Here is a 16349-nt window from a genome sequence, read left to right as displayed (position 1 = left end):
GCAGCCTGCCCCGGCCCCTGTGGCAGCAGGGAGGTGGCACAGCCTGTGACAGTGAAGCCCGGCCTGTCCGAGCCCAGCGGGGAGGTGGTGCGGCGCAGCCTGGCCCGCCCCAGCCCTGGCCCCCGCAGCAGCGCAGTCTGGCCTGCCTGGGCCCAGCAGGGAGGCGGTGCAGCCCGCCCCGGCCCCAGCCCCCATGGGGAAAAAAAGTCCGCCGATAGCCCGCACACCCTTATAGCCCATACCCATCCATTTTTTTTGTAAAATCATGTATACCCCACGGGATATATGCACGAAAATACGGTAGTCTGCTAGTACATTAGTTGATTGTTTGAAAACCAGATCTACATATGGAGTTGAGAGTTGCAGTTTATGGAATAAGAGGGGACACAAGGATTTCTCTGTAACAAAGATATCAGTGAAATACACAAAAGAACCAAAGATAATTTGGTACAGGATGCAGCAATTCCTGGTTTAAGTCTCTCCTTGGTTATAGCAGGTGTTGTTTAACAAGCATAAGAACTTTTAAAGTATGACTTTGGATGCTAGACTCTCAAAATCCTAGTCTCTGAAACCTGTTTCTCTCTTCAGTTCTTGATGAAGCTGATAGAATTTTGGACATGGGTTTTGCTGATACTATGAATGCAATCATAGAAAATCTTCCAAAGAAACGTCAGACGTTGCTTTTTTCTGCGACACAAACCAAGTCAGTGAAGGATCTTGCACGGCTGAGTTTGAAAGATCCAGAATATGTTTGGGTTCATGAGAAAGCAAAGTTCAGGTAGGTCGTTGCCACTGCCATTGTTTTGGGTGACGGTTGGAGATGCTGGTTGTTCCTTTCTTGACTTCTTCCTAAGTCTTCAGCTTTCTTCAGTGGGGAGTACTGAGAAGTCAGGTTACTTGACGCTCCTATTCCGAGCCTCTGCCCTGCATTTAAGCACTGGTTCTTACACTTTTTATTTTGAAAACAAGGGTTTGAGAGATGATAATGTTATATAAGTCCGTGTCCATTTATGATTTCCACAGGAGCTTTTATCGTAATGTTACTTAGTTTGTGTAATTAAATACTGGAGAGTCAACATTGTCTTCAGTAACATTTATATTTTGAGGTTCAGAGGGTGTGTGTGGGGGCAGAGGAAATCCAAGTAAAAGAAAAGCATTAAATACATACAATAACAATTTTTAATTTCTGTAGACTCTTTTTTCTGTGGGTTTTAAGTCGCTTTAAAAGCACAGCAGATACTCCCCCTTTGGAGTGGGCAGATACTTTTATGCTTTTGATTTTAGATGATGGAGAACAAAGCCCACTGAGGCTATGACTTGCTGAAGATGTCACAAAAAGCCATTGAAGGTGGTGGTCAGAGTTTGATTTATGAGCCACTGCTCTCACCATTTGACACCCAGCTTCTAAGTCTGTGATATTGCAAATACTTTTGACGTCATTGCCTAAATAATTGGGTCCTGAGCAAGTATATAACACTAGAAATACAGTTTTATTGTTAACATACTTCTTTTCTAATGAGAGATAATACATTTAAATATAACATACAGATACCTGGGTTTGAGGGCTCATAGAGCTTCTCTCTTGGCATTTTCATTGAGAAGAATCTGTCTTTCTCTCGAGACATTACTGTAATAAAGAGAGCTTCTGAAATAGCTGAGGCATTGATTACAAGTTGAAGCAACAAAAGAAAATGAGTAAATAGGGTTTTCGGGTTTTTTTTCCTACTTCATAATTATTGCCTTGGTATGTAATTTGTCATCAGTTTATGAAAAAAAAATCCAGTAAAACAGTTAGAGAGTGCTGGCTACTGCAGCATAACCTGGAGTGAAAAAGTTGGAGCAGTGTCTTGTCATTTCATCCTCTCAATTAAGAGATTTTAAATCTGGTTCATCAATCTGGGGTTAAGGTGAGAGAATCATTTGGAGAAGCATTATGAAAGTATGTTGAGAGTAACATTTGTACAATATTCTCCTCTTCTTTTTAAACGCATTGAAAGAAATGTAGGATGTATTTTAAAGATTTTTAGAGAGACTTTGCATATCCTAGTTCAGTCAGTAAAATGCACACTCTTTTTCCCAATTGTACTTCTAGAATTTGATAGTAGTTTAAGTATGAATGATATTTTAATGGAACATTTTCAATCAAAGCAGTTTGAATATCAGTAAATAGACATAGACAGGATTTGGCTTACTACTCCTGACTGGGTCTGAAAAGAAAAACAGGATTTGTTTGGTGCTATCTTATCAGTTTGGTAATGACAAACATCTTTTTCTTTCCATATTTCCCGGACCATCATAGGCATAACAGTTTGGCAACGCTGCAGCCTGGGTCTAAAAAAATCATGTTAAATGTTTCATACTGACATTTAACAAGAAAATTGTATATGCAGGGTGAGCTTTCCAGCTGTGCTTCCAAGGCTGTCTTTTAAATGTGGGGAAGAAATGTGCCTTATAAATTGGAAGCAGCATAAGTGAAATGCTGTTTGACAAACAGGGAGAAGTTCTAACAGTTCTATGGATCTCTCATCCAGGGCTCTTTTATTTATTTATTTTCATGGTATGAGCGATGCTTGTGTAACATGACATTTGTTTTTAGTACCCCAGGGACTCTGGACCAGAATTATGTTGTTTGTTTGCTGCCACAAAAGATAAACATGTTGTACTCCTTCCTGAGAAGTCACTTAAATAAGAAGAGCATTGTGTTTTTTGCAAGTTGTAAAGAGGTATGAGACTTGAATTTCTCTTGAAACAAATGCACTTTCTGGCTATATTAAAGTACGGTGGAGTGAAGCTGAGGGTTTCTAGTTGTGTTAAATTGCATAATAACTGTGTCAGGCTGGCACATGTATATCTTAACAAAAATTAGGGGTACCAATTCTTCAGTTAAGACCCAGTTATAGTATTAGTTGCTTGACCACTTTGTATCTTGTTAGCCTAGTGGTTGTCAACTGGGGGGGTACTTGGACAGGGGTTTTGTCTTTTGAAGTTTTAAATATTGCAGACATCCATTTCAGTTCTCCCATTTCTTGTGCAAACACACCTGAGTATCCCATTGCCATATTACTGACTGCAGGATAAAGAAGAATTTTATTTTTCATTTTTGGATGAGAGAATCTATCCACTTTGTATAACCTCTAATTATACAAAGCATATTTTCTTTCTTGAGGCTTTTTGGGGATAATCTCTTGCAGCATTTTGGTAAACCTCTATAAATGGGCAACCAACGCCTTGGTAAAAAATGACTATAGGATGAAATATTGTAATGAGGTGGCCCATATGATTGTGACTCTATCTTGATTATGATCACAGGAGTCTGTACAAGTGCACTGAAGTACCTTTGACTTCTGATTTCCTTGCCCAAAACATTCTCTGTTACTAATCCCCAATTCTCACAAAAAGGATAAAGGTCCTTCCAGCTACACATTGTTTCCTGTCTTTTTGTATAATTAATTTTCTATCTCTGTGTTTGGAGAGAGAGGAGGGTGACCTCTCTCACTGTGTGCAGCTTCTGGGATGGAGGAAAGTTATTTAGCTTTAAGTGCTAAGAATGTTATTACTGATTACATAACAATGACCATTATAGTGAAATATCAAACTCACTTCTCTTTGTTCACCAACAGGTACAGTATTTGTTCAGAGTGTTCTGTAGGCTGCGTCCTGGTGTTCCTATACTGGCTCTCCATGGCAAACAGCAACAGATGAAAAGAATGGAAGTCTACAATGACTTTGTTCGCAAGAAATCAGCAGTTCTTTTTGCTACGGATATTGCAGCTCGTGGGCTAGGTACATAACCTAAGCATCCTCTTTGAGTATTAAGGAGATAAATAACTGGAATGGGAATGGTGATGCTCGCTGCTGGACAGAGAGATTTCTAAGTCTTTAAATAATGTTGGTCCTGCATCCTGTGGGTTAGCCCAGAGAGCAGGCAAAATGAGTAATGTGTTAGTGACTGGTGAAAGGAAGTTTGTCTGATTTGATTTTTTTTTAAAAAAAAATTTAATTTAATTTAATTTTTTTCCTTCATAATATCTGGTTATGGATGTCACCGGGTTATGGGTGTGGAAGGGCTTTCTTGTGCAACATACAACAAAAACAGGTCAAATAATAGCTGTCAAAAACAAAGATTCTCCTTGGTGACAGTTAGTTTTTTTCTGAGTCTTGTTTTCCATGGCTACTAGCTGATAGCATTTTTAAAAATATTTTTGAGTGGAGTAGAGCTTTTGCATGGACGTTTAATGCTTACATGTGATTAGGTCTGCTCCAGGAGTGTTTCCAGGAATTCACCTGTGCTTCTGTTGTATTAAAAATTGAGCTATTGCAAAAGCAGATTTCCATGGCCTAAACCAGGGGTGGGCAAAATATGGCCCATGGGCCCGGATCCCTATCCAGCCTGCAGGGCCCCTAAAAAAAATTTATAAAATTAATATTTCTCTGCCCTTGGTTCCTGTCAAAAATGACAGGATCCAAGGGCAGTAGGACCCAGGGGAAGCGTGGCGGGTTCCCACAACAGTCAGGAGCAGGCACAGGCAGCCCCATGCAGTCTGCAAGCCACTGCAGCACAGGACACCGGGCATGGGACAGGGAGGGGCTGTTCCTCCCCTCCCCCCCCTGCACTCAGCACCACCTTGTAACCTGGCCAGGCTGGCAGTGGGGAGGGTTACAAGCTGGTGCTGAGCACAGGGAAAAGTGTCCCCTTGCCTGCCCTATGGCCAGTGCCCCGCACTGCAGCCACCTGCAGCCTGAATGGGGCTGCCTGTGCCTGCTCCAGACAGCCCCGTGCGGGCTGCGAGCGCTGGCCATGGGACAGGCGAGGGGCCACTTTTCCCCATGCTCAGCACCAGCTTCCCTGCTGGCGAGCAGTGGGTCGGGCTCAGCCCCAGCTTCTTTCCTGTGGGCAAGCCTCTGGTCGCCCCCCCCTGCCTGTACCACGGAGCTGGGGGGCACTGGGAGTGAGTGGGTGGGGAGCCAGTGGAAGCACGGAGCCCACACCAGTGTCCCGGGGCCTGTGCCAGTGGGGCCCAGAGCAGGGTGGCAGGAGTGCGGGGTCCTAGCCAGTAGGGGCTCTATGGAGCTGGGCCAGCTCCCCCCTCCCTGCTGGTGTAGCCCAGCCCAGCTCCACAGGCCCCTGCCGGCATGTGCCCTGCTCTGGGCCTCACCGGTGCTAGCCCTGGGACATTGGTCCCAAGATGGTGACCAGGGGGTGGGGCACCTGTCAAGGGGCAGGACTACCCATGAGGCCCTCGACAGCCTGCCAAAACTGGGTAAGCAGTCCTCTGCCCAAAATAACTGCCTGCCCCTGGCCTAAACTGTGGGCTCTTGCCAACAGACTAGGAGAGGAAAACACAATAAAATGGAAGGAAGACTACAGGCTAGATTTTGCTACCTCCTGTTCTACTTGAATCTTGCTGCTAAGGAACTTATTAAGATATGGCATTTTAGGAACAGTGTTGTGGGCATAATTGGTCCGTATATGGTTACTAGAGTTAAAAGCCTTGACAGTTGCCTCTCTTAAATATAAATGGATTAAAATGGAACTTCAGGGCTTATTTGCAGCCTTCTGTTTATTCTTGTTGAGACAGTGATGTTTTAATACTTGGATAGATATAGTAGTAGTATCTGACCATTGCTAACTTCAAGCCCCCAGTTGTGAAGAAAACAGACATTCTAGGTGAAAAGTGGGTCAAATCCTCTTTTAATCACGTCATGTCAGGGCATTTTATTATCTGAGAGACACAAAGCATCTGTCTATCCTTGTCAAGTGTGAAATTATGTTCCATTCAGTGCACTGTTATTATTTAGGAAATGAAGACACCATTAATTTTAGCTTGCTTTGACAAAGAGGATAGTTGTTTATGATATGTTGATACATGCAATTAGTTTTATTTTTAATTCAGAGATAGTTCAGACAGTGTCTGTAAATTGAGCGTCCTGGTGTTCTTACAGGGAATAAGAATGCAGAATAAAACCCTGCTGTTGTACAAGAAGATTTGAGTCCACTGTGTTTTAATCTGGAGTATTTTTTCCTTTTGTCCAGATTTTCCTGCAGTGAATTGGGTCATTCAGTTTGATTGTCCAGAGGATGCAAATACATATATCCACAGAGTGGGAAGAACAGCCAGGTATGTATTCAATTTTGATTTAAGCCTGCTAAAAATAGGTGACTGTTGAGATGGATAAGCCGTTTGAGGGTCATTGAGGTAGAGGTCAAAAGGAACTAAAGGCTTTTTTGATGGCTAATGTGAAGTTATTTGCTGCAGTTAATTCTTTAGTATACAGACAATCATTGTAACCATTAGAACAAATATAGTTGCTAGCAATTGTAATGGGGAGGATTGAATAGTTAGGAGAGAGAACTAGCAGAGTAGAAGCCCATTTACAGTGCTGTATAGATTAATAAGACCTTCAGTGGTCAAAGTTGGTATTAAAGTCTCTTCAAAAGTATTGAAACATTAATACCTCAGCTGTGTTACTTGGAGAGAAAATGCCAATGAGGTGATTTACTGGATGACTTGTTAAAAGCCTTTAAAAGTGGCCAGAGTCTGGAATGGGCTTCCTTGGAGGACTTCAAGAGGAGGCTTGACAGTCACCTGGTTGGGGTCATCTGACCTCGGCCCTCTTTCCTGCTAGGGGCAGCGGGCTGGACACAATGATCCATTGGGTCTCTTCCGACTCTATAACCTATGAATCTATGAATTGTCTACCTATTTATTAGCATAATAATTTGCTTAGGGATAGCAATGATTTTTAGCTCCATTGACTTGTTCTAGTTTTAAATGGAGATAGACCTCTAAATGCTACTGTTTTATGGGAGTATAGGACTTACATACCTTTTAACAATTTGGACCTTGCTTCCCTGAAAAAAAATTGTTATAAGAAGCATGAATGAAAACTCGATAGATAAAAACTTCAGCGAATACTGCAGTCTCTTTCAGGTGGGAGTTCACTGTCTTTTTTGTCTTTTTTTTGGAACTAAATCTAAGTTAAATGTCATGGCATAACAGTTTGTCTTTGGGTAGCTGGTAAATTTCAATTTTTATGAATATGTTATTAGGCTGTCTGGATCTGGCAATGTTAAACTTCACTTGTGTTCCCACTGTAACGTTACTGTTTTTAGTATGCCGGCAATTAGTTGTTTGCTGCTTATTCTAAAAAACTGGGTTTATTTTTTTCTTATGCTAGAAAATTGGTAATGGGTTTCTAATTTGCTTTTGAAGCCATGTGTATCCTCTTAAAGCTATTAGATAATACTTACATTTACATATGACCCTGTCAATGATTTATAAATATAGTCAGTGAATATAAATTTGAGCTTTATGCTTTAAAGTCTTAACTGCATGTATATGGAATTTCCATATGGAATGCAGTTAACTTTCATTGAGTCTCATCAGTTGAATAAAATAGCTGTAACTCCATTCTTCCTGCTATAGAGTTACAGTCCTGAAATTGGGATATATTGCTGTCAGGGAAAACAAATGAATAAATTCAACACATTTTAATGGCAATTTCTAATGGATCTCCTGAAGATTTATTTTTTCCAGTTTATCACTAGGTTAAATGATCTGCCCAGGGCCACAAGAGCTTTTGTGCTGACTTGTGATGGTATAATATAGATGCTTTGGGAAATGTTTTAAAATAATGTTAAAGAGCAAAATAGCTTTATAATCTTAAATAATTAAACTGCTGTTAAAAAGGAAAGTGGTATGCAGTTCATATGTATTGGAAAGCTAGCCATATGGTATGGTAAGTGTCTTCAGAGAGCTTGTTAAGAGAGGATCTGATGGAGGAAAAGTAGAGCGTGGCTAAATACTGGGCCTGTTCCATTGTGAAAGAGCTGTTCCTTCAGCTATTCAGAGTCTTTACCAGACTCTCCTTTAGATTTTTCTTCACATTAATTTTTCAGTAACCAGACATTTGCTGAAATTTTAAGGGTATCCATCTTCAGATATTTGAACTGGCATGGTTGTGATTGATAATGAAAGCAGATTGTCTTTGCAGGAAAGGTTTCAGAGGTGTTTGATCTGTGTGTGGTATCAATAAAATGTTGCCCTGAAGTGGGTTTAGCTGTGGGGAAATGTAGTGTATTTTCTTGGCTCCTGGAAAAAACGGGGGAAAAAAATTGTTTACAGAGCCTAAGGACAACCTGGGGAAATGCATGTTGGGGATGAACTAGGGCAGAGTTATTGAAGATAGAATTGAGAATGTGGTTCATAATTTTAAATACATGTTCTGCACTAAATACATATGGTAGCAGTATAAGGATAATTTCTAGAATACTTATTTCCAGCTAACTTCAAATCATGGATAGGCAACTGTAGTTGCATTCAGTAGCTGGTTCTAATATGTGCGAAACTTGCATTTTCTCTAGAAGCTTAATAAAAATTAACTGAACTGAAGTTTAATAGTTATCATTAATGAGGTTAGAGATAATTAGAAAGCTTCATGGGCCATGAGAGTGCATAATTGCATGGAATGGAAGCTAAATTAAATATCTTGGCTAATTAGGAGTCTGTAGTTAGCTGTAATTAAAAGTGGGCTGCAGGATACTATTTACTTTTTTAATCAAATAATTATGTTATAGAAAACTAAACATGAATGTCAAGAAGAAAAATCTTTCTGTATATGGTAAGACGTGAAGAGTCCACCGCTGAATAATTCTGAGATGGTTTTCTACTCCTGGTCTGTAGCTTTTCAAAGCTTATCTGAGGAGCAAGTCATTGCAAGTATGTTCCATTGTTGGATGAGTGTGGTGCTCAGAACATTGCGGTCCTACCTGTGGCATGTGGTAGATTGATTAATGGATGCCATGGAAAAAACTGCATTCATCTTTTGCAAACAGCAAAACCTAGGAGGTATCCAGGAATCCTTTTACTTTATAGTGTCTTTTTAAAACAAATTCTGATTAACTTGAAAGCTATGTTAGTCTTTCAGTGAGTGGGGAGCAGTGGACATTGTTTTGCCAACTGCATTTTTTTATATATGCTTTTAATGTCTGGATATTTCAGTAACAGTGACTTAATGAAAAATACTGTGACCATATTGTTTAGGACAGAAGTCTGGAAAAAAAATTAAGTTTTTAGAGATTAAGGTCCTAATGATTCCTATGGGTTTTAGTTCAAACATTCAAAGTAAATATAAAATGTTGGTGAGCTATGTGGTGAAATCAAACCCTGTGGCTGCTGGCTTCTTTTGATGTGTGCCAGGCTGTAGTCAGTGGAGTATACATTTGATTCAAAACTGTTTTGGTCACACTTGTGAAACAAAATGCAATGCCACTAGGGGACAGTAGAAGCTAACTTTCATTTCTGGAGTATTAATGCATGATTTTTTCTTAAACTTTTAAAATGTCATTTGCAAGTTGTGTGCCATGAAGAAAATGAATGACTGAGTGCCAGAAATCCACCACAAGATTACTTAATTCATAGGTAAAATAGTTAAGGGAAAGCCTATTTAACAGGACCCCTGGTTTCTTTTTCTAACATGTTTCACTCTAGTGCATGGATATTCTGTGTGTTGGATGTGCCAGCATCTCCTGTGCTCACTAGCACAATCTAAATAAGTAATTTCTTTCTTTCCCAATGCTCTTTTTCCTCCCCAAAAGGCTCACAAAACCTCTTACTTCAGCATTTCTCTGTATCAGGAGCTATTTACTCTTTGTATTAGAACTGAAATGGAAGGCAGCGTTGGACTAAACTTGTTTCAGAGAGTTAATGAAAATTTCTGAGGTAGTGTTAGAGCCTTGTCCGTTCCACGTACACACAAAACGCAAACTACAGGGCCTGATCCAAAGTCCATCACAGTTTCTGTGAGTCTTTTTGTTGGCATCAGTGAGTTTTGAATTGGGCCTAGAGTATGGTCCAGTATTGATATTAGCTAGTCAGAGATAGAAGTGGAAGAGCCAGCATATATCCTTCATACTCTGTGTGTGGGTGTGGGTGTGCGCGCACACGCACTTATGTACGCATGCAAGCATGGGTGCACACTTGCTCTGTATATAGCCTGCTCTGGTTCTATTTACTCGTGCATTTGAAAATGCATTGCCAAATAAATCATTCAAGGGCTATTGGTTCCAGCCAGAGGCTTACTGTGCTCAGCTATCATCCTCCATTGCCTGTCAGACATGGCTTCATGATGCCTATTGGTTGAATACCACAAATAAAAAGGTCAGAATAACTCAATAGTCCGTTTGTGATCATGTGAATGGTGAAAAGTACATTGCATCAGCCCCCTGAATTGATATAACTCTAAGTAGTGAAGAGAATTTGGATCCATTTGGAGAATTCTTCCGGGGAATCTCCTTCAAAAAAGAAAATGAATATACATAATAAAAATGAAGTTGACTAAGCCCATCATATTTTGAGACATTTTGGCTAAATAAATAGATTAAAATAGAAGGGTTTAGGTATCTTAACAAAGTGATTTAATTTTTCTAGTGTGGAAAGCTAATTTCCTGTTTTCAGTCACAAGGTGGGATATATTTATTGGGTCACAGATAACCTGCAGAGTCAAGGTGGCAGCTCCTTCCTTCATTAACTATTATCTTTAAGACCTGTTGAAGCATTTCTATTGGCTCCTCTTTAAAAATAAGATAATAGTTAGACCACCTTTTTATATTACATTTGTGGTCTTCACATCATTATCCTAACTCAAGTAAAATTAAAAATAGCTGCCAGTGGAGGTCACAAGAAATCCTTGACACTGCATATTTAACTCCCAATTCATATTATTAAAACATCTATGAATCTCTAAAATTTAAACATAGTAACCTAGCTACAATTCTGACGTTGTCCCACTAAGTTGTAGTCCGATTAATTTGCAGTATAATATCCATTAGAATATTTTTCTAATGATGTAGTATGAATGTTTGAACATCCTAAAACTCGGCTCTGGTTATTACTAGGGTGACCATGAGGAAAATGGACATCCAGGACACTTCCCACCCCTTAGTCAGAAGTGCTGCTGCAGGCAGTGGCAGAGGCCGTGGGCGCAGGGCAGTGGGGAAGCGGAGCTGCTTTGCGTGCCATGACCCTCCACCTCCCTGCCAGACTGTGCTCCACACCTCTGTGATTCTGGGGTGCTCATTTTAATTTTTGCCGACTGCCTGGGACCGGCTTTCAAAATCTGGGACGTATGATTATTCTAGTTGTTATTACCCGTTGACATGGTGTCATCCTAGATGACTAATAAAATGGAAGCATATATATTTTACCACAGTAGAATGGACACAGCTGTGGTTGGAAATGGACTGCTTGCCAGCTAGACTGGAGGATCAGTGTCACAACCCAAAGTTGTGGTTTTTTGTTTTTGTGTGCTTCGGCACCGCTAAATTATGTTCCCGCCGAATTGCAGCTTTTTTGCACGGTAGAGCTTTCTGCTGCAATAGGAGAACCCGCGTGCAAAAGAGTATTTCCCGCCATTTGTAGCCTTCTTTGCATGGTGCATTTCTTTTGCATCATGGTGATGCACGGTGCAAAGGAGTTCCCGCCATTTGTATTTAGATTTGTGCCACTTTATTGGCTGGTTCTAAATGTAGGCATACGTGGTGGCTAGCTATTGGCTTGCTAGCCGTACAAAAGGCTTGGGTAGTTTCCGCCCAAGTCGGAGAGAGAGGAAACCTGGAGAGATACAGAACTCGCCAGGAGGAGGAGACTTCGCGTTGTGGGAAGATCTCCAAGTGATGTGGACCCAAAGCACCTTTCTTAAGCAGGCAACGGAGGTCCGTTTAGCTTCTAGCCTCTCCCCGTCACCGAGCGCAATCCTAGACGTATCCCTATCCTATATACCCAATTTTCGAACCCATGGAGTCTTAACAGCTCCGGGGGACCTGGGAACCGAACAGAACCCACGGAGATTCAGCCACTCCATGAGGAAAGAATTGCCGAACCCGCGGAGCCTAAACCTCTCCGGGGTCAAAGAACCGAGTTTGTCAGAGTCCTCCAACGAGGATTCAAGCAGAGCTGCGCCTGGAAAGCTGTCCAGCCTACACCGTGACCACCTTGGGTGTAAGTAAATAATCTTTTCAATCAACCATTACGCCTCTGTAACTGATTCTAGCTCGCGCGTACCTTACCGCCCCGCGGTTTTTTTCGGCCCCGCGTGCCCGGGCTGCTGGCCACAGTCCGCGTGCGCAAAGACGGGCCTGGCTTGCACATGGCGAGGATGGGATCAGGAGCCGGCCCGCACAATCAGCAACCTTCTAAGGCCTTTTAAAGTAAACTTATTTTGTTACTAGACTAATAAGGTTGGTAAATTTTGCATGTTCTTGCACATTAATTCTCCTGTCTGTCCTATGTCTGGGAAACAGGGAAGACTTCCAGTTTGACTGAATGAAGAGGGTTGTGATGTAAATTCTAGAGCAGGGTTTGGCAATGTTTTTGGCTGGAGTGCCAAAGCCACCCCAGCCTTGACCCACACCTCGACTTGGTATGCCAGGGGCAGATGGTGTGGGAGCTAGAAGAGACCTGACTCTCATTGCTGGCAGTGGGCACACATGGGCATCTGGGTGGATGGTGGGGGAGAGGCCAGGGTTATGCTTCCTTGGCCCCTTTCCCACTGTTTGTGCTCATGCAGCCACTGCTGCCATGGAACTGCTGCTGGGGCTCAGGACCCCAGTGCAGCTGTTTGTAGCTGGCCTGCTATCTGCTGCAGCTGCCCAGAGCAGTGGACGGCAGGGAAGGGGCCAGGGCAGTTCAATCCCAGCCCCTCTCCTGCTGTCCACCCGGAGGTGCGTGTGTACTTGCCACCACCATGGAGCCTGTCTGGGACTCTACAACCTGGTGCAGCTATTCACAGCCTCCTGGCTGCTTGTCACAGCTGTTCCAGGCTTTGGCAGCTGCTGCCTGCCATGGAGCCTGGGCTGCTTGCACCAGAGCTTGCAGCCTCTCCACCGCCTGCTGCAAGCCACCCAGGTTCTGTGGTTGGCAGCAGGTGCCCAGAGCCTGGGCTGGCAGTGGTGGGCGAAGTGAAATGGCTTTATTTGCCATGCTCTGGCACATGTGCCAGGGGTTCCTGACCCCTGGTCTAGAGGCATAAATTAAAACCCAGTTTGGATAACCCTAATAGTTTTGGATGTAGCTATAAATGGGCATTTTTGCCAAGATAAGAGGATGCAATGTGGTGTTAAAAAAAATAAAATAACAATGTACGTCAAACCCTACTACCAGTCTCTAACTTGGCAGTAGCATATGCCAGTGAAGCTTTTTAACTACTGGTACAAGGAGTAAAAAAAAGTGAATCGGTAATAATGATGCAGAACTTGGGACTTGACTAAAGCTAAAGCAAAATACTCTTGGCCCATTCCTTGATATACTTTAAAATGCAAAGTGCAGGATTTTACCTTACCTTGGAAAGATGATTCCTCTCAATTGCCTGAATAACATTTTTTCCTTAACTAGTGCAGACAGTTGTAATGTAGCTTTAAGAAGCATCTCTGTAGTTCTGTTGTTACTGACTAGCTTCCCCAATATCAATGAAACATAACTTTCATTGGGCTGCTCTGAGGGCTCAGGAGCACCTGTAGAAGATGTAGCTGAATGTGCTGTAAGGCTCCCCGGCATCATTCATTGCTTTAATGAAAATAAAATCTGCTTCAAAAACGGGAACAGTTGCTAAAAGAAATGGGGAAAAAAATCCTGTTGTACTGCCTGGCACTTATACATTTCTTCTGTGCACTTCTTAGGTCTCAGATCATGGTATCAACTGCAAGAACTCTTGCTCCTGGGTCAGAAAATAATCATCTTTGCTTAGAAACTTGGATATCACCAATGTAGTTACATTGTGACCGAACACCCAAAAGATAGCATAATTGGAAGTGAAATTTTGTCTAAACTGCCCAATGTGATGGAGCTAAAGATGTTGCCTTGTTTTAAAAATATAGGTAAAATTTAAAGGTTATGTAATCAGATTAAATATATAGCAAAAATAAAACAAACCTGTGACATTCTTTTTTGATTGTGCTGAGAGGGGCCTTAGGGATAAATCTGGATTTTACTTTCACTCCATTGCAGGATAGTTTTTGGGTAAACAGATTTATTCATGTAACTATCAAATCTGAAGTATGCCTTTCAAAAGAAAAGTGTATCTGGATGTTTTGGATATATTTTTGTACATATTCTCTGGTGCTCTTATTACATAAAAAAAGGTGCAGCACAATAATAAAAAATTGTATTCATTAAAGTGAAATGATTCTTTTACATATCTTTCTCTGGACACTGCAGTTTTCTCATGAAATTGAAAAGATAAGTTTCAGGGAGAGGTGATACTGATAATGCTGGCCAGGGGTTGCTCATGGCTGACATAGAGCTCAAGATACAGCATAGTAGAGGAGGACACCGTCCCTTGCAAAGGGTATAGAGTATATAGGGGTTTTTAGGTCAGAACCAGTACCTTGATTTGGGCCCAGAAGGCCACTGGGAGCCAGTGTAGTTGCTGTGGGACTAGAATTGTGCACTCCTGCTAACCCTCCTTTGTCAGGAGTAAAATATTAAATCACTGCACACTCAATAAGCCACGCCTGTCTTATGTACTGAGGGGACCAGGGGTCCTGTGAAAAAGTGGCAAGGGCATGGAGATAGGGCATGTTTATTCTGGGTTTTACTCTGTGGGAAACTGCTATACGTTAACTGTCTTAATTAGCTGTTATTACAGTGGCTTGTTGCTAGGTGGTAGGGAGTTCCGCTTGGAGCATAAGGCTGCGTATGGGTGGGATTGACAATGGAAGCTGGCACCCTGCTTAGGGGGTGTCACAGGTTCACTTCCAAGTTGCAGATCGCTGGAATATAGTGACCTAGTGAAGTTAGTATGCATTTGGGGATGACCCTTGCCTGAAAGGGAACAACTTTGCAATGCCATGAAGACACGTGACACTTGCTAAACTGTTGAACATGTCTGCTTACATTTTAATGGTGCCGAGTAAGGATTAAGTTAAACCTGTAACACTAGACTAGAGTATCTTTCTCTGGAATAACTTTATTTCAGGCTTCCTCAAAAGTAACTTTATATTGGATAGGATTTCCTCTGAACTAAATTGTGTGTATTGTGTGTTTGCTCTACTTTTGTTCCAGAGTAAATTTTTATCTACATTTCATATGATTCTTGAAGTCTATCACAGTAAAGGAGAACAATTAAGGCTGGGCCAGCAACCTTCATTGTGACACTTCCCAACTTGAGTGCTTGATCTTGTAACGTGTTCTTTTAATGTATATTTTTTTCTGTGTTTGTAATGCATACATGATACGATTTCTAGAACATGCATTTATGCAATAAATGTAACAAACTTCTGTGGTAGAATTCCACGGGATCCCTTGTTTTGATGGATGCACCCTAGTCCATAGAAATTCAGATTAAGACCACAAGGGATTTTGCCCTGTTGGGGTGCGTGTTGTGTACACAAGTTTTTATTGTGGTCTTTCTTGGAGAGCCAAATATGTTTCAGCCAAACTTCTTTGTCTCCATCACATTAGCACTTAAGTTGTGGAGGCTGGTAAGATTAGGTAACCATTATGTATCCAGTCTAAGCCCTCCAATGTTCTAGACTCGTATTACTTATAGAAATAGATATAATTTAACTTACTTTAGACTCTTACTCTGAGATAAAGAGAAATCATATCACCAACACTAAGCTATAAATAATAAACTAGATGGAAAATAAAACTATTAAATCTCAATTTAAATTTCAGTATTGGACTGGGGTTAAATTATCAAATTAATACTGAAGATAATCAGTCCTTATACAAATTCTAAGATAGGTGTTCATTTGATTATAAATCCCAGCTAAATAATTCTTCTCAAGTCAGTCAGATCTATAATTTGAATCTTGTTAAGTAGCTAAATACTAGAAACCAAATTATTTAATATCTGAACCTCAACCTCAGGGGTGGATGTCGTATACTTAGACTTCAGGAAGGCCTTCGATACGGTATCCCACCCCATACTGGTGAACAAGTTAAGAGGCTGTGACTTGGATGACTACACAGTCCGGTGGGTGGCGAATTGGCTGGAGGGCCGCACCCAGAGAGTCGTGGTGGATGGGTCGGTTTCGACCTGGAAGGGTGTGGGAAGTGGGGTCCCACAGGGTTCGGTCCTTGGACCGATACTCTTTAATGTCGTCATTAGTGACTTGGACGAGGGAGTGAAATGTACTCTGTCCAAATTTGCAGATGACACAAAGCTATGGGGAGATGTGGACACGCCGGAGGGCAGGGAACAGCTGCAAGCAGACCTGGACAGGTTGGACAAGTGGGCAGAAAACAACAGAATGCAGTTCAACAAGGAGAAATGCAAAGTGCTGAACCTAGGGAGGAAAAATGTCCAGCACACCTACAGCCTAGGGAATGACCTGCTGGGTGGCACAG

At 41.7% G+C, this 16349-nt stretch overlaps 1 protein-coding gene across 1 annotated transcript in view; it reads left to right on the top strand.

The window, feature by feature from the left end:
- Window positions 1-16349, top strand: part of DDX10 (DEAD-box helicase 10) — a 356705-nt gene that overhangs the window by 17546 nt on the left and 322810 nt on the right. The window contains exons 7-10 of the mRNA XM_025214105.1: window positions 589-778; window positions 2597-2723; window positions 3621-3783; window positions 6035-6119. Of these exons, the coding sequence (XP_025069890.1) occupies window positions 589-778; window positions 2597-2723; window positions 3621-3783; window positions 6035-6119 (565 nt within the window). The remainder of the gene's footprint in view (window positions 1-588; window positions 779-2596; window positions 2724-3620; window positions 3784-6034; window positions 6120-16349) is intronic.

This window comes from Alligator sinensis, unplaced genomic scaffold (genome assembly GCF_000455745.1).
Source record: "Alligator sinensis unplaced genomic scaffold, ASM45574v1 scaffold702_1, whole genome shotgun sequence".
Classification (NCBI taxonomy): domain Eukaryota; kingdom Metazoa; phylum Chordata; order Crocodylia; family Alligatoridae; genus Alligator; species Alligator sinensis.
This window is presented reverse-complemented; position numbering and strand designations above follow the sequence as displayed.